Below are 22,856 nucleotides of genomic sequence, written 5' to 3'. Positions count from 1 at the left end.
GTTTTTAGCGAGAATTTTATGACGTAAATTATTGAATTGTTGCAGGATAACTGAATAAAATGTGCTATGTAGTGACAGTAATATAAATCCTTTTATTGAAAACTAGTCTGATTGTATATGGTTTTATCTTTAGAATCATGATATATGAATAAGTACCAAGTTATCATCTGAAGACACGTGTAGAACATAACTGGTTAATGAGACTGAAGGTAGTGTTTGTAACTACCGTTATTTAGATTTACCATTATGCCTCATGTTTTCCATTAGTTATCAACCCAATGGAATGACACCAGATTCTGATAGATTCACGTGAGATATTATTCGTCTTTCTGCACATTTTTCTATCGAATAACGCAGTATATTGTGTAAGCTATATGTTCATACATGCAAGATAACGGAGACGTTTCTTGTATTCTGAACTGTGATATTCGTTTTCAAAAATACATACTAAAGTGCTCATCAAGTAATTATCTTTCCTTGTCTATAAATTATTAGACTTTATACAATATGATTGAAGCTTTCTTACACGTCTTATGCTTATAAATATGTTCCACACACATGAAATGATAGTAAACATAGTTTGTATATGCAGTACCATGCTACCTGTCCAGTGCTTATTGGTTTACAATATTTCCTCAGATGACAAACGTAGCTTAAGTCTAAGTTAAGATTTATCTTATAATTCTGTCTGGATAAATTAATTTATGAAGCGAAATATTCTTTACAATTTAATCAACATTTTTCTAATAGTCTACATCTGAAAACATAATTAGATTGTTGTAAACATACAATAATAAGTGTAATCAATATCCAAGTGCTTAAAAAGAATGATGAAATTATCAAATATACCCTTAAATTACTGAAATTTTGAGATATACTTTTCATGCAATAGTTACAAATATTTCTTGACTGTCTAAATAGTAGTAAGTGAAGTAATTTACTAATCTATCATCCAGGTTATTTGAAAGTTGATTACTTCAACTTATCAGTCAACAATACGAGATAAATGTTGAATATCGGTTAGTTCAAATGAAAATCATAATAATTTCGTATATACATGTTATAACATACAAAATATAATTTTTGGAGTTACACTTAAATTCTCGTTACTATGGTGATTTAACTAAAGGAGTTTTAAATTACTTTATATTATCCGTAGGAAAATTAGGAAATTCGTAGTTAATAGAAAACAATTTTGTGTTTACTCAAAGTAATCAATTTAAAATATCTAAAATTTATGATCTCATAAAGTCAAATGTATATTTCCATATGAATAATTTTCACTGTAGGGTATCACAAACTTAGTATATACATATTTTACTATAGCTGAATGAGAGGCAACTGCTTAGATTCAATCAAATGTGGAAGATCTCATCACAATGATTGTATGTGACATGATAACTTCTAATATTCATTTAGTTCAAATTTCTATCATTTTCCATTATAGCAGAAAGTTTTATCGCCTCATCTTAACACCAAACGGCAATATGCTATTAAGAGAACAGATTCATGTTTTTTGTATTACAGGGAGATTTTAATGTATCATGAATAAAATAATTTATATTCTATTAAATTCACTTGATGTTCTTTACATGTATTTTCCCACTGTTATTTAGGACTGCAATTGACCAGTCTCTTACTGACATATGTGCATACTGTGCGGACTGTTTCGATATTACCTTAATTCGCAAGCTTTATAAGCAAAGATGAATAAATAATAATGGGACGATACGAGTAAACAATATCAATAGAATTTAAACTTCATCCCATTGCACAAGCGGGTGGTTGTCAGGAATCAGTGGCTAAGTGGATAACGCGATGACATTGGAAGCGAACGGTAGTGGGTTCGAGTCTCGGAGTGAACATCAACACTGAAATGCAGGCATACCCAGCCGACGAGTCCCAAATAGGACGAAACGCGCATTGTGGATTCCACTGTTAGCCACTATCTACCTTTAATTTAGAATCTTTCTGATTACAAATTATTTTATATTGTTATAATTAACCAATATACAGATAATTAAATAAATAGACCATTGAAACTTATTTTAAAACTGATTAAAAGAATTCAATAAGATCTATGCATTCAAAGATGGATTAACCACAGTTACATCATAAAACGGATATATTACAATCCTAGCGTTTAACAGTGAAATAAGAGAAGTTATCTATTTTAAAGTAAAATATTTTATTGATTGAACACTATTTCAATAAAGAAGCGCATATATGTCTATGAAATGAATAGAAACACAGATTTTTTTTGCCTTTACATGTTTATATATATATATATATATATATATATATATTGAAAGTTAAAAACTGAATTTGTAGCTCATTTAAGCTTGAATCTATTTAACATGGTAAGTAATTGAAGTAAACAGGATGTACACAGATTTATCTATATATATACATGCTTAATCATATACACATGAAAACGGTTCTATTTAGTAATATTTCCATTGAACCATTTTTTGTATGTGAATACTTCTTTGTGTGTTATACATAGGTATATATTTGTGTATGTTTATTTGTAAGTAGATAATCACCGGTAGAAAAAAATCCTTATACTTCCCAGGAAAATATATCTTTCCTTCTTCCCAACTTATTTATCTATCTACCTATCTCTCTATCTTTCCTAACCCTCGTTTATTATTTTTTTATCCATCTTACCTTGAAGAACTCTAGATGTCCATCATCACCATCATCGTTTATGTTGGATAATAATAATAATAATAATAATAACAATAATAATAATAATGAAAGCAATAACAATGATGAATAATTACAAGACTAGCAAAGTTGGAAGGGTGAGACAGTAAAATAGCGGCAAGGTTTGAAATGGAATGAGTGAATAAGAAATTAATAATTACTCTTGACCAAATATGGTTTATCTTTCACTAAGTCAATTGATTCCAACTTTTATTGAATGGAAACATTAAAACTCGAAAAACTTTTTTTGTTGTTGATTCATTAAGAGGAATTATGATTTCATAATTGATTCATTAAATCAAGAAATTTATTATTATTAATTTATAAATTGATTGACATAAATCTGATAATTAATTATTCTAATTCGACAGATGTCATTGGTGCCAAGTTTGAAATCATCATTCACCAATAAAGTCTAGTTAAGTAAATTATAATTGTTATTTTATTAGTAGGTAAGGGTATAACTTAGAATGTGTATGTTTCAGACTAGCTGAATCTATCTATAATCATAAACGAATTGATTCATCAATAATTATCAACAATAAGAGAGTATAAACCTTTATAATAGATCATGTTCATTATATATGTTTTTCGGATTAAATTGTGACTTTAGCTAATAATTAGTTATGCAGATAATACTATGGATATGGTTAGATACCGGACGGAAATAAAAAGAATTAAAAACAAGGAAGTATAATTGCTAAGTCTTGAATAGGATAAAATATTTGTCTTGAGTTTCATTCCCTAACCAATATATAACATATGCAAATCATTATCATAGTATGGAACTAAATAAAAAGACAAAATGTGTATTAAACGTGCTCTTGGAAGAGTATATTTCTTATTCCAGAATTTTTTAATCAGTGAGGTTATATTCAACAACCATTTAAAGAGCAGTGTGATAGATATTTTATGTTATCGAATGAAAAGTAATTACACAAATGTTATAATATTTGGGTTATGAGTGAATTTGAGTCAATCGACTTAAGTTCATTACCCAGGCAGTTTGATCAATAGATTTCCAAAATCTAATATAAAAATTAAATTTCATGCCGTAGACTAACAGCTTGTAAGAAGTTGTGGTACAAGAACTCATCTATGTGACCCCGCAACTGATAAATTTTGAAGCTGAGATGAAGTTGCAAAATTTTTTTTAGCCTTGACCACATTGATTTTGTATTGCTGATGTGGACTCCTGTTGTGGGGTCTAAAAATGTCTAGTGTCAATAAAGACACAGTGTACGTAACCGAGTCTAAATGGGCATCTATATATCCCTCAGTCGTCTGTGTATATAATGGTACTCAGTTGCATATGCCCCTACACAATTGGTATCAGGGTTGCATCCTGTCGGTTTCCGACGTACCGGAAATGACTCTCTTGGAATAATCTATCATATATATCAGAGAACTGCCTAGTATATTTGAGGGACTAATACCAACCGTGTTTTCTCTCACACTTTCTCCTCTATAGAGTTCGTATTTTCTAGCTACCGTTTTGTTGATTAGTACGATTCTCACGATTGCTCCGAACCACTGATTCAAATTCGTCATCTTTACTACACGTATACCTTCACAGTACTCGCACCAGCCAACTGCCAATAACAATTAGCATAACCTGTCTTATTTTAAATCAGGATTAGACAAAAATGTTCTCGTTCCTGAAGACTTTCTCCTCCAAAATATATCGCATAGGAATACTACATCATCATGATAGTCTAGACACTCTGTCAATCGTTTGAGCACCTTTATAATAAATAATGGAGCTTCTAAGTAATTCCGTCTGTTGTAGCCGCTCAACTATAACGTCCTTTTTGAAATCCGCTGTAAAACGATTATATGTGTGCATCACTTACTGAAATAGGCCTCATGACTCCGAAATAACTTATTCGATTTTTATAGGCTCGTCTGTAATTTATATTCTCGCCACTGGTAAATATGAGGTCAATCAGTTGTGAAGTGAAGTGAATACCCAACCACTAACGTTGAATATTAGCTATGTTACATAACCTACTGACTTGAGATTTAAGAAAAATCTACTGAATTTTAACTTTATAACTCTAGGTAATAGATGACTATTATGTAGTATTGCGAGTGTTAACTACCAAAAAGTCTTGATGTAGGTTCAAATAACTATTTGCGATAGTTTTTATTTTTTATGATTATCCATCTACCTTATTGGTTCACGATAAAGTTAGCTTCAAGTTTTCAATTTAATAGTTTCATGTGATAAACGTCATTAGTTATATACTTATCATTGGTATACAGGATAAGAATTCGATATATACATATATATAAATCAAACACTTGTTGTCAATTATTTTAGTCTATTTTATAACTTTTCATCAGTGTTCATTCTTGATACAGGATTTAACTTAAATCTTTCGTGACAAACATTGATCATAATTATTATTACAAATCATTACGGAAACAAAAGATCGGTAGTGACCTATTTAAAGTGAAAAAATTATCAACTCAATTACTAACCACGGAGGGATTTTGTGGAGATTGTAGTAATTCACTAATTGAACTCGTGAGTCAAAGCTAGACCACCATGGAAAACCATGAAGCACTGGACGACTCCTCAGCAGTGCGCATCCACGATCCTGCCCCCCCCGCGAGATTCAAACCCAGAACTTATCGATCTTACAGGGCGGGATTGTGGGTTCTCACTGTTGAGGAGTCCCATACTAGGACAAAACGGCTGTCCAGAGCTTCCAGGTTTTCCATGGTGGTCTAGCTTTAATTGACTCACGAATTCAATTAGTGAATTACTAATCTTAATTAAGAAATCTTTCGAAACTTAGACTTATTGAGAATTGAATTGTATTCCATGGATGAATTTTGTGTCATTATCTAATTTGGGAAAATGAAATCTCGAAGATGTATTTGTTTACTAATTAACACTAAGCAGAATTATGTAAAAGTAGAGATAAACAGCTGTTCCCAATTCTATTTCTTATATATATATATACGACACCAATTACCTTATTTGTAAATGAAATGTTTCACATTTTAGAATAATTATTTTTGTAGGATATTCATTTAGGATTTCATTTTACTTTCGGTTTTTATGGTCATATGCTTTTAGTTTAGAAGAAGAAAAAAGAGTCATACAGTGTCCTTAATTAAACATTGTAATACTATTTATTAAGGACATGATCAGTGAAGGGGTTAGATTCAGTTATTCGATAATAGGAAATATACAGGGTGTTATGATTGTGTCTTCACTGAATTCAAACTTAAACTATACACTAACTTGCTTGTTGTACATAGTAAAATGTAATCTTAAATTTAAAAATACCACTTACTGATTTTGGTTTCTTATACTTGTTTAAGATAATATTGTGTTACATGTAATACATATTGAAGTAGAGAATATTATATTGTTACCTCTGTTAGTTAAGTTTAGTGCAATGAAAGGTGACCAACTGAACTTATAAAACTAATCTAACCAGAGCATCTTACTTCTAGTTAGTATTCGTATGAAGGCTCTCAGTTAAGTTAACCTAACATTAACTTTTCAATGACATATCGAAGATTAAAGAACTGTGTAGGTAATTAAATTAGAAAATATATCATCAAAATCCTTGTTTCGTATAGAACTTGAAATGTTCGGTATATATTTTAGTTGTGAGAGATAAGAATAACGGTTCGCAGTGTTCAGTACTTCAGCCGAATGTGATTGCATTGAGCGTAAAGTGTTTAATATTTTCTAGTTAATTGATTATCCAAGTAACAGTATTTCACAAGAGATAGACAACTTGGTTACCATTTATTGTTCTATTTGTAACATAAATGATATGCTGTCTATTGCGTTGTCCAGAAGTTTTTATTTCTGTTCCCTAAAATGTCACTGTGACTTTAATTCCTAAATGCAGAAGTAACAATTTTGAGATATCTAGATTAGTTAATTGATTAATGTTTTATCACAGAATGAATTCTTTAGTTAGCTAAAATTGAATGAAAAATAGTACGGGGTAAATTATGATCGAAACATAATGAACTTATTATCCTTAGGCTCCTATTTTATTTGTCGACCTACAAATTGCTCCTTTCATCTATTATGTTGATGAAAAATTTGAAAAACTCCGATTAATTCACTTGGTATTGTTTTGCTTGTATCTTCCCAATGAGGTTTAAGACTGAAATTAATCAGTCTTTTATTGGCATATGTGCATACTGGGAGTATGTCTCGATATTGTCTTAATTCATAAGTTTTTGTAAGGAAAGATGGATAATGAGATGCAGGTTTATCCAGCTGACAAATCACAAATAGGACGAAACACGCGTGCTGGATTCCACTGCAAGCCATTATCCATCTTTGCTTATTAAAAACTCCGATTAATTATTTTACGTAAATTCTAGGTTGATTAATAACTTGATCAAATAACAAGTTGTGTGAGGAGTTTCATGTAATCACCATTGTCTACTAACACCAGATAAAAAACATGCCTTATATAAATGAAATAATGACCTGTCTATAACAAGTTTGTTAGAAATAATCTTCTCAGAATAGAAGACATAGAACATGCAAAGTAGATAGAATGGATAGTGCCTATCAGTGGAGTACAGGACGCACGTTTCGTCCTATTTAGGACTCGTCAGTCGAATGTACCTAGAACTTCACTCTGGAACTCAAACTTAGTACCGTTCGCTTCAAATATCATCGCGTTAACAACATAACCGCTGGATCCTGATAGCCACTTGTTTGTGCAATGCTTTCGAATTAAGACAATACGCACAGTATGCACATATGCTAATAGGAGACTGATCAATTACAGTAATAAATATTATTGGGAAGATTTATGTTAGCAATACGAAGTGAATCCAAAGTACGCACCACAATATTACTCGGTATATGATTTTGTTCAATACTTATAACTAAAGGTAAAACATTAGTCTCACGAGAAATCAATACAGAGATGGTAAATTTAATGTACTACCAATGAGGATGTTTAATAACACTTCATATTGATAGACTAACCAGTGAGTAAATCAATATTTTTCTTCTAAAAATCGATTCGCATGCATTAAGTGGAATCATGTGGATTTAAAACATTCAACTTTTTACACATTAACCTAACTTCTTCTTTTCTTAAAGAAAAAATAACAACGGTTCCTTATAATTTAAGCTGATGAAATCAATAATTCCACTTCTCGTTATATCATACCATCTTGTAAATCGTTATTTTTTAGAAAACAATCATAGTCATTCACTTGGTATTGTTTGGCTTGTATCCAGCTGACGAGTCTCAAATAAGACAAAACGCGCGTCCTGGATTCCACTGCTAGCCACTATCCATCACTGCTTACAAGAAATCATAGTCATTGTTTACAATGAGAAGATAAACTTTATGAAAAGTTTTAAACTTCATAATGTAAGCTTTTGATCTATTTTAGAACTAAGTAAAATGTAAAATACTTTTTACATTAACCAACGTAATTTAGTCTCCAGTTCAATATGATATAATTATTAAGTATAATAGTGACATGAAATTCATTAAATATTAGACCAGTTAGATTCATTTAGAAAAAAACTTGATCCATTCAATATTCGACATTAACTGACTGATAATAAATGGGATTCATAGAACGACATTCAAATGACATAAACTTTATTTAACTTTCTTTAGCTGAGCGACAATGACTGCCGTACATGGAAAACAAATGTCATGGAGATAACTGTTAAATGGAGAAAACTTGTTAATTTGTCAATTGAACATCTTTTTCATTCCTTGAGAGGCTTGTATTTACTGATTCTCTATCCCAATTTAGGGTTATGGCTGTTCTTATTTGAGATTCGCTAAACTAGAACATCATAACTTCACAGTAAGCCTGGTTTCAAACAATTCTTCAATTGATATTTACCAATTTGTGTTAAAAACTGACCTTTATTACTTTACTGATTTAGTTTAACACGATAAAAGATTTACATGAGTGATCGTGATAGTAAATGAATTTTAATTGCTTATTATTTGTAAACGATACCTGTAATGGATTGATCTTGTTCGGAGTATAAATGATCAACCAAGCAATGTTTGACAATTTTGAAGTCCTATTATGGGACTCCTCAGCGAGCGTGGAACCATGACTCCATCACTAGTTTAGCACGAAACATTTAGGTCTCTCAGTGAGCCCCTAGCTACTGAACCACTAGGTTGTCAGTTAGTTATTTCATGATATGGAGTGAAGATAGTACTTTGTTAATGGTGAAGGTTACCTCAATCCTAGATAACTGGGCGATCTCAAAATAGAACAAAATAGCTCTCGAATAATGTCTGACCTATCATTATATCTCAACTAATTTCAATTTGTAAAGAATACCACATACAAATTAAATAACCCTTCTTAAAACACTTACATCCAAATTAAGTTGTACGATGATTATTATTTCATCGACACTTATTTTGAGCCAACAAAACTCACTTTAATGTTTTAATTATTCTCTAACATTATCATTTTGATCTGATAACAATAACAACATGATAATGATAATAATCTATAATATAATTTTTCAATTATTTCTCAAGGAGTAGTATAGATAATTGACAGAAAAACAGTTAATTAATTCAATGAAGGATTAACGAAAATAGGAAGGAAAATAGAAAACCCGAGTAAATTCAACTTGTAGCAATGATTTCCCGCCCCCCCACACACACATACCCATGACACGAACACACACATGAATCTTCAGTGAAATTCACAGGGTAGAGGAGGCCCAAAAAGAATTGCACAAGATTTTCCCCTAAAAAAGTATTTCACCATTATTTTTTAATATTTTCTCTGTAAGAAAATAATTACCAAGAGTAGAAATATTTCCAAGAACATAGTTACAATCATATAGTATTATCTGCCTATTATTATGATTATTAACTAGATATGATTTTTGTACACGTGAAACATGATATTATATCGAGATTTTTCTTTATTCTTTTTCTCTAACATACAAGTAATTAGACTACTCATAATAGTAATAATTATGATTATTCTAAATTACATTCACCACAGGTGGTTGATTCATTATTCATTTAAAATTATACAATGGTGATTTTTCCCTGCATGATTGTTTGTTTTTTGTTTCTTTACTGAGTGTCTTACACTGTTTGTTTGTTTTTCAATGCATTATTGTTATTATCGTCGAGTGAAACAGTAATTAATTATATCACCCGTATTGTTTTTTTGTTATAAAATTATCTTTAATACAGGCACTTATAGTAATAGTAGAAATAGTATCATGTAAATTGATAGGTACATGATAATACTAATCATGAATATGGTCCCATTGGTTTATGTCTTACTCTATTTATAAATAATACCTATAACAGTATAATTTTAGTTAGAATGACAACCCATTAGGAATGATAGAGTCCTACTGAGATACTTACATGATCGTATGAAGATTTTTCTATCCTTCTCTCTCTCTCTCTCTATCTCTTACTGTTCGCATTTTTTGTTATTAAATCAAATCAAATCTAATTGAATGTGTATTCAACTTGGCTCGATGTGTATATGTGCCTGATCCTACGTTGTAGATGAGTGACTGATTGACTGACTAATAGTACATTTTTTTCTTAAAAATATAGAAGTTTTCATTTACTTCAAGTCTTATAACTGGTTTAAGTTTCCTTATTTTGTATTCTCTAACAAATAATACAATAAATATGGTTACATAAAAAACAATAAAAACTTGATGGCTAAATAAAATGGTATATTTTTAGTGTATCTGTTAGCTTATTAAACACATCATACAATTTCAAATCTTTAGATTCAACACTCAATCGCTCATTACAGGCGACTAACTAACATGCTGTATGCGATCAGTGAAATATTAATATGTCACCAGTTTGTAGTGAAGATTTCGTTTAGAATGTTTATGTACAAAACCATTTCAGTTAATGATAATAACCATATATTCAGTAATTATTTAAGATTGATTTCCTAAAATCTTAAGGAAAAACTGTAATCTAAGGTGTAATCCATGTAGGATACGAGATAACAACTATTCTATAGTGAAAATTGTATTGTATTAAAATTTTATCAAAGTTAAAAAACTTAAATTTATAATCTGTAATTCAGTTATTAAAAGGTTTTTTGAACAAACTAAGTGAGCTGAATATTCTTGTCTCAATCTTGTTGTTCGTTTAGGATTACACTCTACAAAAGATTCCACAAAGAGATCTTCACTATTACCTAGTTTTCAATAATTTGATCAAGTTTTATTTTATTTAAAAATTCAATAATATTTATCAAGTATTTCAAATCTCATTTATTGATTGCTAAGAAACTAACCAATTATTGAATTTCACAGGTTGAAATCATGAGTCAGTTGAAGCTAGACCACCATGGAAAACCTGGAAGCACTGGATGGTCGTTTCGTTCTAATGTTAGACTCCTCAGCCATACACATCCACGAACTCGCCTGACGAGATTCGAACCCGGGACACATCAGTCTCATGATTTATGACCTCAACTGTTAGAATCACTATAATATCTATAGAAAACTCTTCTGATACAACCTTATAAGTTTTGTAGAGAATACGCTACACCAAAATGGATTCGTACTTCAACATACATTTATATGTAGATCAATACATTTCACCAGTAACCTTTTTGATGATATACAACTTCAAAATAACCACAAATAATCAAGACAAATTATATGATATATGAAGGACAAGATTTGATTTTCCATAAATTTACGCACACAAATCTCTCATTCTAACTTCAATAAGAACCTATGTTTCCATATTGTCTGATACGTTTTCCAGATTTACAATTATAAATGTAAATTTCCCATCCCATTCAATCTTCATAAATCAATTAACGTGTGCTTCACTAGCCTTAATGTAAATAAAATTTTCATCAGAACTATTCTGTGAATTAGTTTATCAAGTTATAAATCATTTTGACCTTTTATTTCTGTGAAATACTTTGACTGACATTTCATAAACTGCATTAAGGACAATGGATATGACTGATATTCAACTGGATTACATTTATGTAATTTCGATCAGAATAATATAATTTATACAAACATTTAGAACAAAATATTGTTGCCAACTAAGTGAATATACCATCTACTATGGTTCAATTCATTTTAACCATAATAAAACCTCGCAATTGAAAATAAGATATATTATGTTGAAGAACTTTCCTCTCTACTAGATTGCTTTTTTTACCGTAAGACTCTCAAAGTTTTGCTTGACATCATCGTCAGTGCAAAACTGGGGAATAAATAGGTTATTAGAATTTTCCCATTGGTAATGAACAGTTTATTATGTTTACATAGGTTGTGATTGACTCTTATGTGTAATTTGAATTTTTTGTCAATCGTTTGAACTCCATGGATAAATTATCTTATTCAGATAAAGTATAACCATAGAAATATTAAAATCTTTCAAATGAATAAAAGTAATCAGTAAAAGGTAATGGATTTAGACATTTATTAATATTTATATACTGAATCGCATAAAGGCGAGGATCGGCAAAGTAAGGACAACATTCCTACAGTTGAAGACTATATGGAACTCAAAACAACTTCCAACCAATATCAAAGTGAGAATCTTTAATACAAACGTCAAAACAGTCAGTCCTACAGTACAGAGCTGAAACTTCAACGACTACTACAGCAAGAATAAAAAACGTACAAGTATTTATAAAGAATTGCCCATGTAATTTACTGAATGTTCCTGGACCGGATACCATCAGCAACAGCCTACTGTGGTAGAGGAAAAACCAACTTCCAGCTGAGGTGGAAATTAGGAAAAGACGTCCGAAGTGGATAGGACACACATTGATGATATCATCAAACTGCATCATGAGGCAAGCGCTAATTTGAAATCCTGAGAGGAAAAGATGAAGGCCGAAGAACACACTACGTCGGGAATTGAAGGCAGACATGAAAAGGATGAATAGCAACTGGAAAGTATTTCCCAGGACAGGGTTGGATGGAGAGTGCTGGTGGGCGGCCTATGTTCCTCCAGAAGGGGTAATAGGCGTAAGTAAGTAATTATATTATATCGAATAAAATATACCGTAATATAGAGTTGTTCAACTGTTTGAATACTGAATGAACAAAATTCATTCAACACAGTAATCAAACAATAAACTGGAAAAGTATTTTACATTTCCTTTTTATCAACAAGAGATAAATCATCACTGTTTTACTGACTGAAATATCTTTTCGAGGTTATCTTGCAATTGAAAGTTAAACTCATCGATCAATATGCACCAAGAATTTTGTTTTAGTGTTAAAGACAAGTGATTATATTAAGATAAACGATCACATTTTATGATTAGGCATTTTTAAGTTACATAGAAATTTAGGTTATCACATCGTCCAATGAATAATGTAATTAAGTAAAATAGAATGAATTTCATAATTCTTCTATCGCCTTCTCTTTCTAGCAACTTAAATCTCATTTAGATAAAACATTAGAACGTAGACGAGAAGTGATGATGACATTCTGTTGAAGAGATAATGATAACTACTCAAAGATACCGTGTAGTTTTCCCTATTAGTCAGCTACAATAAAATAGTTGGCACCAATTTTTGTTAAAATTATGATTTTTTTTCTTTTAATTTATTAAAGTGTGAAATTTAATAGTTTAGAGTTCCAAATCTAATCATTGACTTACTACAAGATGTTGAAATAGCCATTGTTTCATAATTTGAGTTGCACGTTTAGGAAGTACACCACGTTTTTGTTTTCCACCGACACATAATCCATCTAAACTAGCATGAAATGCTGCACTGTTTAAAGCAGTTGATCCATATGGTGAAAGAAATGAATGCAGCTGGGATAGTGACTCATCACATGAAACTGAACCATCTTGAACAATAGATTTATCCATAAAATAAGGTGAATTATAATTAGCCATATGAAAATTTGGTGTATAACATGATCCATTCATATCATAACCTGTGCGAATATTGGGAAGTGAATTGGAATGTAAACAATCTGAACGGAGATTTTCTACATCAGATGAACCACATAAAGATTCATCATCTAGTCGACTGGATAAATGACGTTGATATTCTGGTGGAATCTTGAAAGTTGAACAAAAGTAAAGGCTTGTCAATTATGATACATAATTACCATTATCAACATTTAACTTGATAGTTTGAAATAAATTAACGATTACGCACGGTTTATAAGGTTAAAAAAAACAATATAAAATTTTCAGATTGAAATCATGAGTCAGTTGAAGCTAGACCACCATTGAAAACCTGGAAACACTGGACGGCCGTTTCGTCCTAGTATGGGACTACTCAGCAGTGCGCATCCACGACCCCGCACCCCGCAGGATTCGACCCCAGGACCTGCTGGCTCCGCGCGCGAGCACTTAACCATTAGGCCACTGAGCCGGCATCCAACGGTGTTAATGTCTAACTTCAATCAATCCACGAAGTTGCGCCACCATATACCATTGTCTTCAGTGAGCTGATATCTCACAACAGACCTGGTTGAACTCCAGTGTTTCCAGATTTTCAATGGTGGTCTAGCTTCAACTGACTCATGATTTCAATCTGTGAAAATTTCTAAAAATCTCCACAAACCCCTTCTGATAATATAAAATTGAAAATATCCGAATGAGTAGAAAATTAAATATTTGACACTTCATCACATAGTGTAAATCATTTCTCCAAAGAAGTCCAGCAAAAATACTTTGTTTTTGGTGTTGCTTTAGTGTTTATTATTTCTTCTGGGAGCTCCTCTAGAGTTACTGACGGTTCCATAGCCAGATAAAGGAGCAGAGTAGGATTTAGAGCTAGTAATCCTACATCATAAGAAAGAACCCCATTATAAAACTCCAACTAAAGTATCTTTAAATTGCTTAAAAACGGTATATAGTTCTTGTGTGCAAATTATTATTAGTCATGTATAATTGCTGTCATGGATTCAAAATATTTCATCCCGGTGTTTAATGCGTATTTTTATAGAGAGATTGCGATTTATGATACACACAGTTTCATTCTCCGATAATAGCTGGTACTCAGTAGTTTAACATCAGGAGAATTAATGTTAAAATCTTTCGTTCTCATCTATTCTAATGATGATTAAATTATATAGTAGAGAATACTGTTTTAATACTTGGCCTTGTGCTTAATAGACATGATATAACGTGCACAAATTAAAACGGTAAATTAAATAAAGCATTCTCATGTCCCTCTAATTCAAAAAACAAATGAACAACAGACAGGATCCCTTTCTTACTAAAACTACATATGATAGGGGAAATTTTTCTAAGTTACATAATGTATTAATTTGAAGGAGTTTTCGGAAAAGGGAAAAATTCATTTTACGGGTTTGTTACCGTTGTCATAAATGCATAATGTACTCTTAGTATAGGCTATCGATAGTTGCTTAGACATTTAGATTTTTAGATACCAAAGCTAAATAAATTATTCTGGACATCCAAGTATAATATTCTATCAAAATGTCACTTAAGTGTTTAATCGGATTTCTCAGGTGGAATACGTGCCTTGTTAGTCTGTTTTTAAAAAAACTATATGTATTATATATTATCTACCATGAACAACATCGTTCTGTTATGGCATGGAAATGGTATTTATATTAACAGATTTCTATACATGCACAAAATACTTGAGTTGGTTTGTTCCTCGTAACAATGGAACTTGTGTTAACATGAAAAAGTTATTTGTTCTTCGAAGAAACGATTTATATTATGTAGTGAAGTGTCAAAAAAAAATTCAATTTTCTACTCATTCGGATATTATTGTAGATTAAAATAAACATTCATTTATAGGTAGCTTTTCTTGCTATGATGAAAGAATGAAAACTTTTGTTTTTATAGTTTCTAGTGGATAAACTATGGTACATTGGCGAAATGTTACTCACAATTAAATGAATGAAATGATATACTTTATCTTCCAATTTAGGTTTATCTATCCATAGAAGTAGCTTTTGTTTGTATATTCTTTGAAGTTCCTCGTCTGTAAAGAATGTCATGCATTCTTGATTAATTTTAGTTGTGGGGGATTGATTCCAAGATATTGGTACTAAATTTAGCAACACTTTCACCAATCAGTCAAGACAGTTTTCTTTTTCTTCAAACAATTCTGGATAGTCGGAAGGGGTTTTGTGGAGGTTTTGGAAATTTGAATAGTTGAAATCTTCAGTCAATTGAAGCTAGACCACCATGGAAGACCTGGAAGCACTGAACGGCCGTTTCGTCCTAGGATGGGACTCCTCAGCAGTGAGAACACACAGTCCCGCCCTGTGAGATTGATAGGTTCTGGGTTCGAGTCCCTCAAGACGGGATCGTAGATGCGCACTGCTGAGGAGTCCCACAATAGGATGAAACGACCGTCCAGTGCCTCCAAGTTTTCCATAATGGTCTAACTTCAATTGATTCCGGATAAGTGTATTGATTTATTAGATCAAATTGTTATAAATCACAAATAAAATATTCTATGAAAGTGTGATTAGTGACATCAGAATTTCTTTTCTTTAAATCCATCCAACTAGCAATCGCATTCATCAGCCAACTACAAAGACATTTTGATGGTTATATAGTTATGGTAGAATTAACTAATAAACTTCTTTTTCAATATATCTGTCGTTGGATGAGACAATCTCATAGAAAACTGTCATTAAATGTCTTCATAGATTAAATGCAGATTTTTAAAATGTACGTTACTTTATAACAGAATAGAAAAACCTACCATATATTCTTAACTATGTAGTTTGTTATTTGGAGTTAGTTTTATATTCAAGAATATCAGTATGCATTCATAGGCTTCTTGTAACTGAACTTCCCATGAATGCGTGCATAGATTTTGTATGTATGTAAGAAAAAAAGGAATTTGCATATTGAAATTTAAAAGTCAATGTTTGTTTATATAAATCCTCCTCTATTCAACCATATTTATTTTGTAAAATAGAAAAAAGTTAACGTATAAAGTAATAAGTAATGGAATCATATGGGAAGAACATTTACATTCTCTATGGCCACCTACTGTGTAGGAAGCGTTTTTTTTCAAATAAAAAAAACGAAATACGAGTAGCCCTAATCAGATGTGTTTTCTATTTTTGTGGAAATGAATTTGTTAAAAGTGTTATGACAAATGAACTGGATCATTTGATATGTGAATTCTAGTTACAATGACATTTATTCATCTACTTATGTACAGACATCTATGCTTCATATACTGTCAATGTATATTGTTTAATCTATTAGGTTTAAGTCTTGAATAGGAAATCAGTTGTCCGTATTTATTTTATGGACTATATTCAACTGTTTGGTATGTTGAAACTAGTATTCCTATTACAGTTACAGTCACTAATGAACGGTAGTCTTTATTCACTACTATATTACTTCTGTATTTCATAGCTTTCTGACCGAAAAAGTTGAAGCAGCTTCCGTAGGAATAATGGTTGTTGAGTATAGAATTATTGTCTAGTTAAGGTTATAATTTGTTAACTCTAATGTGGGTTTTTTAATTGAACGAGTGTTGCGAATGTTCCGATTTCAACTGTGTACCCGGTTAAACATGTCTGCATCAGAGTGGACATCTAATAGGAATTGTTGTAGTAAAGTATTCGTTGAACTTCTTACTAAAATCATATCAAATCAAGGTCTATCAACAAATTATTCAATTCTTCGCAGGTCAGTTTAATAAAACCATGGTTAGATGACTTTAGTAGTTATAAGCATAAATTTGTCAGGAAAACATCAGAAGTACATTAATTCAAACCTGCAGATTCAAAGTTACACATCATGATCTTTTTTGCAACCAATATTGTTAGTAATAAGTATTTAGCAGAATCTGGTCATCTTGGAATTGGGCTCAGTATATTTACTTATTTTCATAATTCACGTTACCGATTGATCTTAGTTGAACAACCAATGTAAATCACGTGGTACTGAACAACTATTTCACCCGAATATGAGACTTCTCAGTAGTAAGCATCCATCACATGAAATAAAATCCAAGACATTCGGTTTTGCGTGCAAACACTTAACCACTGAGCTGGAATTGAATTATGTATATGTCCAACTTCAAGATGTTCATGCATTATCACAAACTTTAAAATGGAACATATGTCCAGTACTACCTAATTTTTAACGGTTATCCAATTAAGATCAATCCTTTATCAAAGCTATGAATATTTAATGATCGCCTGTACTAATACTTACTTATTTCTGGTAAGACCGAACTATACGACAATTTAAGTTAATAATTAGAAAATATAGAACACATATCAATAGTGTTCGTAACTTAAATACTTTTATGTGTACCCATAATTTAGATGTTGGACAACATTTATAAGCATCAATCATAGGTCATTAGATAACAAATTTTAATTTTCACTCTGGATATGATATTGTATTTTGATACTTTTTTTATAAGTTTAGTGTTGATTAGGTAAACTCATATTTCCATGGACAAACTGCAAAACATTTGAAAATTTGATTAATTTTGGTCATATCTTGACGCAATTATATCCATATACATCTGACATCGAACCGTAAAGTACTAATTCTTTTTTTAGAACGCCAGAAGGAGGTTCATTCAAGACCAAGTGTGAAATATTTTGTCATTTTATTATAATCCTACTCGAGGCTGGTCAGTGACTGAACAAATCAATGGTAACATCATTTTCTGGGTGACGCTCATTCTAATCCCACAAGAAGTAGCATATTGGATATACAGCTTATTGTCTAGTAACCTAGGTTATGGACTAAATATAAGCTCAACTAATTTAACTTCTCAACTATTGACTCAATGACTTCTTAATATTTACTAGGGCTTTGAAAAAAAACGATAAGTTTATAAAGACCAAATTCTTTAGAAGTTCATGTCGGAAAAATGATCAGAGAAATTTAAAACTTTCAGAGTAACTGTTTCATATTTGCCTCGTACATGTTAAGTGTAATTAAACTGATACCGGCTGTGCTTAAAGTTCTCTGGTTTTTTAAGTAACGTTTAGCACCTATTTCAAGTAATCAATTATAAAAAGGCGCTTATATTTTGATTTTATACTGATCGATTCCATGATCGAGTAATCAACTGAAAATAGAATCTTAAAACTCCGGTTTACAATTACAATCGTTGGTATTTTGCTGAAAAATAATTAGCAGTATCAGTGAATGAACACCCAAATGTGGAAGACCAGGTTGATGATTGATACACAATCACACAGTAAGTAAAATGTGAAAATCATACATCAAATGCATCAGTTGCACATCTTTCAGTTGTCCTTTACTTCCTTCATGATTCCTCCAATTCAGTTTGTATTCCAATTCCTTTCTGTTTTCCTTCTCTTTTCTCCTTATTTTAATCTTCCACTTCTGATTGATATTTCATACTACTTATGTCGACAGACATGAGTAACATACACCACAGTAGCAGTAGCATTTGCACAGTATATATATTGTTTATAATTAATGTTTATAAGCATAAATCTAACTTGATTTATGTGAATAAACAGGAATCAATAATAGAAGTGACTCCATGCCTACTGTATGTAGCTTGAAATGTTGTCAAGTAAGCACATGCATAAACATTCCTAGCTAAGTCATGAATTCATTTACACATACAAATATACAAACAATAAATGATTGACATAAACTATCCTCTCATATAAACTTATTTGAAACTTGAAAAACCAAGTGTGAATTTGTATACAACTGTTGTTATTCTATAACAGCAGAATAATGTACATTTGAAAAAAATTGAAACTAAATTTAAATTTGAATAACCGGAAAAGACAAAACAAAATTACCATATCCGTTGGTCCAGGATGACAGGATAAATTTGGTCCTAGCATATGATGATGGTGATGATGAGGATAACGAGGATTGTAACAACCCGGTGCAACTGGAGAAACAGCTTCAGATTCTCCAGGAGAAGATGGTTGTGAATCTAATTGGTTAATATGAGAGAAAATTAAGGGTAACATTTGAAAATGTTTGACTAAAGAAATTTGATAGATTCTATAAAAATTTTTAATTGGATTCCTGACTTTTCCAAATCATCTTAACTTTCAGTATTGATTCGACACTTCCTGTTAAAGTTTTTTTGACGTATCTATAAGTTACTACAGAAGAAGATTTAATCTAATATAAAGTTTTCGAAAGAAAATTCTAAAACAATGACCTGCATATTGACTCTGAACAAATAGACTAATCTAAAAATATGGTGTAAATGAATACTTTTTCGGACATGCCATAGTAAACATATAGGGATACATTAAAGGTCCTCATTGATATATTACATGGAGTACATCTGGTCAAGTGTTGTGATAAGTTATATTTGACAATTTATGAACGGGCGTTAATTAACAATGGCTTTTAATGTTGTTTTTTCTCTCATTTGATTGTAATTTGTCGGTTCTCGGTCGATAGGGAGTAAGACTTTTTGGTAAAGAATAGATTTTTTTATATTCCAAAGTACTGAGTCTTGGAATATTCTTTATCTTATCATAGAAAATTATAGCAAATTTTAACTTTACTAAATTATTGATTGTTACGTAAGAATGTTTTCTCACTTCCAAATAAGGATTGTAATAGAGTTACTGATCACAAGTCCGGTGAAGGACTTAATCATTCATAATAAATACTAGCAATACAGAAATAAAAAATGTTTAAAAAAGGTTGTATAAATTTGCCTTATGAAGAATCAGTCCATCACTAAACACAAGATCTAAACCATTTTTTACAATTATTTCATCAGTCTCATAATAATATATACTATTTTCAAAACCATCCTTATTAATTGGTGTTTTGTCGAATTATTCATGAGTCAGTTAGACGCACCTATATCACAATGTTAATGTTCAAGATGAGACCTGTTTCAGTCATTAATAATGGCAATGAGAAAATATAAACCCTTGGAAATAATTTCATACCCAGTGAACAAGTTAGTAAATACCTAGATTCAGTAGATCAGTGGATAACACGCTAGCGTTTGAAACGACAGGTACAAGGCTCGAATTTCAGTGCGAACATCAACACTAGGATGTTGATACATTCAACTGGCATTATTAGTCACAATTCAGATTTAATATAAATTATCTGTTGCATTCATTATTCACCACAGCTAAACCTTGTTACATTTCGTGCCAATATTTTTTTTTCATTTCATTCAAATTATCGAAAAATGAATTGTACCTAGAGGGTTCCAGATCTCTTAGTTATTTCTAATGAACAATCATCAAAATATTCTATCAGAATAATCCTAGTTCCTCTACATTGTTTGACTATCATATGAAAATCCGTCTTACACAAGATCTCGTTACATCTCAGTTTCTTAACTTTGTAACACCTGTGACTGACAAACTAAGTAGTGTGGGTAAAATGATTTTTGCAAAGGCATGAACTTCATTGATTTGAAAGACACTTCCAACAAAATGAATTGCAATCAATTCAATGCATATACTAAATATGTATTTTATGACACCTAATGTCCTTTTCTCTTAATATCTACTCTGACAGTGATCCAACTAAGTCATCAGATATATCTAGATCAGGATCATTTACAATATACATTAAAATAACTATAATTTATCTTTTTTCTTCAGTTATTAACAACGAAATGATGAGATCATGTGTTTTTTTATCGAACTTCAATTTGATATAACATGGCAGTGATATTCTTATCAAATATGTTCATTCAGTAAATCCCTTGTAGATAAACAATTTTTTCTAATTTTTAGAATGATCTAATATCTGTTCCAATATTAATTTAACTTTATTGAGCTTCACCCTATCCTGTTGGTTATATTAACCTGAGATGATTGATTATAAAGATAATGATTATATTTTTTAAGTTGCCTCTATTAGATAACTACAATCTTTTAAAACAAGGCTACAAGTATTGTGGCTAGCGGCGGAATCCAGGACGCGTGTTTCGTCCTGTTTGGGACCCGTCGGCTGGATGTACCTGCGTCACATAATGTTCACCTCGGGACTCGAACCCAGTGCCGTTCATTCCAAACGCCATAGCGTTCTCAACTTAGCTACTGAGTTCTGATAACCATTTGCTTGTGCAATGGGGTGAAGTTTAAATTCATCTGGTATTGTTTACTTCAATCTTCCTATTGAAATTTGGGACTGAAATCGATCAGTCTCTTATTAGCATATGTGTAACCTGTGCATATTGCCTCGATATTGTCTTAATTCACTGAACTGATCAAATGCAGTCCTAAACATCAATGAGAAGATTCAAGTAAACAATACCAAGTGAATTTAATATTATGAGTATGTAATAATTCTCAAATTAATTGTGTATATGTATATAACAAAAAGACATGAAACTGGGGAAAGAAATGAAATTAAAAAAATAACTAATAGGAGAAAATAATTCAGTAGAGAAGAAGTAATTGCAAAATCCCATTAATAACTATCAAGTCAAATAGGTTAAGGGTAATTTATTCCTGAGGCGAAAAGAATATTATTTATATAACTTTATTCAAGGATGTCATCAGAACTGGACTTTAAAATATATTCAATATAACCCTTCCTTTAAAAATAATTGAAATATATGAAAAAGATATAAAGGCTTATTATTGTATTCTTTATAAATTAAATTATAACCAATAGAAAGAAATAAGGGCTCATACTGAGTCAGTAACTTATCATCAAGGTCACTAATATGAAAGAATAAAAGAGGGAAATGATGTGTAGAACAGTGTATACACTACTGAAACAAATACAGATGAATTTGAAACAGTTAGTAGGAATAAACTTTATCATATGCGGGTAGGATTTTGTTTGTTTGTTTTAAAAAATCATGCACGATTATTTACAAATTGATTCCATATACTCATATATTAAGATGGCACAAGTCTGAAATTACAAAAAGGAGTAAATCTATCCATTAGTTTAGTGTAATTCATCAACTGGGACCTTATCGCGTGTATTATGAATTCAAAATATATGAATTGACACAATAGCTTTGTGAAAAAAGAAATATAATATAAATATTTTGTTTATCTTTTCACTTAAAGGTCATAGCACTTATGAGGCGTGGTCACTAGAATTCTATCTCTTTATATTTATTTCTTCCTTTCTCCATTTACTAATATGATGTTACAAAGAGAAATGATTTGATTATAATGATGACGGTAAAGATTTTAAGGATGATATTGATAGGTTGTTGTTAAAAAAAAAGAAAA

The 22,856-nt window shown here is 31.0% G+C and overlaps 1 protein-coding gene across 1 annotated transcript in view; it reads right to left on the bottom strand.

Moving 5' to 3' along the window:
• The window catches only part of DCST2_1 (DC-STAMP domain containing 2), an 87,704-nt gene that overhangs the window by 34,606 nt on the left and 30,242 nt on the right, over positions 1–22,856 (bottom strand). Inside the window, exons 6-7 of the mRNA XM_012938717.3 lie at positions 19,464–19,603; positions 13,348–13,758 (exon numbers count right to left, since the gene is read on the bottom strand). Of these exons, the coding sequence (XP_012794171.3) occupies positions 13,348–13,758; positions 19,464–19,603 (551 nt within the window). The remainder of the gene's footprint in view (positions 1–13,347; positions 13,759–19,463; positions 19,604–22,856) is intronic.

The sequence above is a fragment of the Schistosoma haematobium genome, chromosome 1 (assembly GCF_000699445.3).
Source record: "Schistosoma haematobium chromosome 1, whole genome shotgun sequence".
NCBI lineage: Eukaryota > Metazoa > Platyhelminthes > Trematoda > Strigeidida > Schistosomatidae > Schistosoma > Schistosoma haematobium.
The sequence above is the reverse complement of the archived record's forward strand: the minus strand, read 5'-3'. Positions and strand labels throughout refer to the sequence as shown.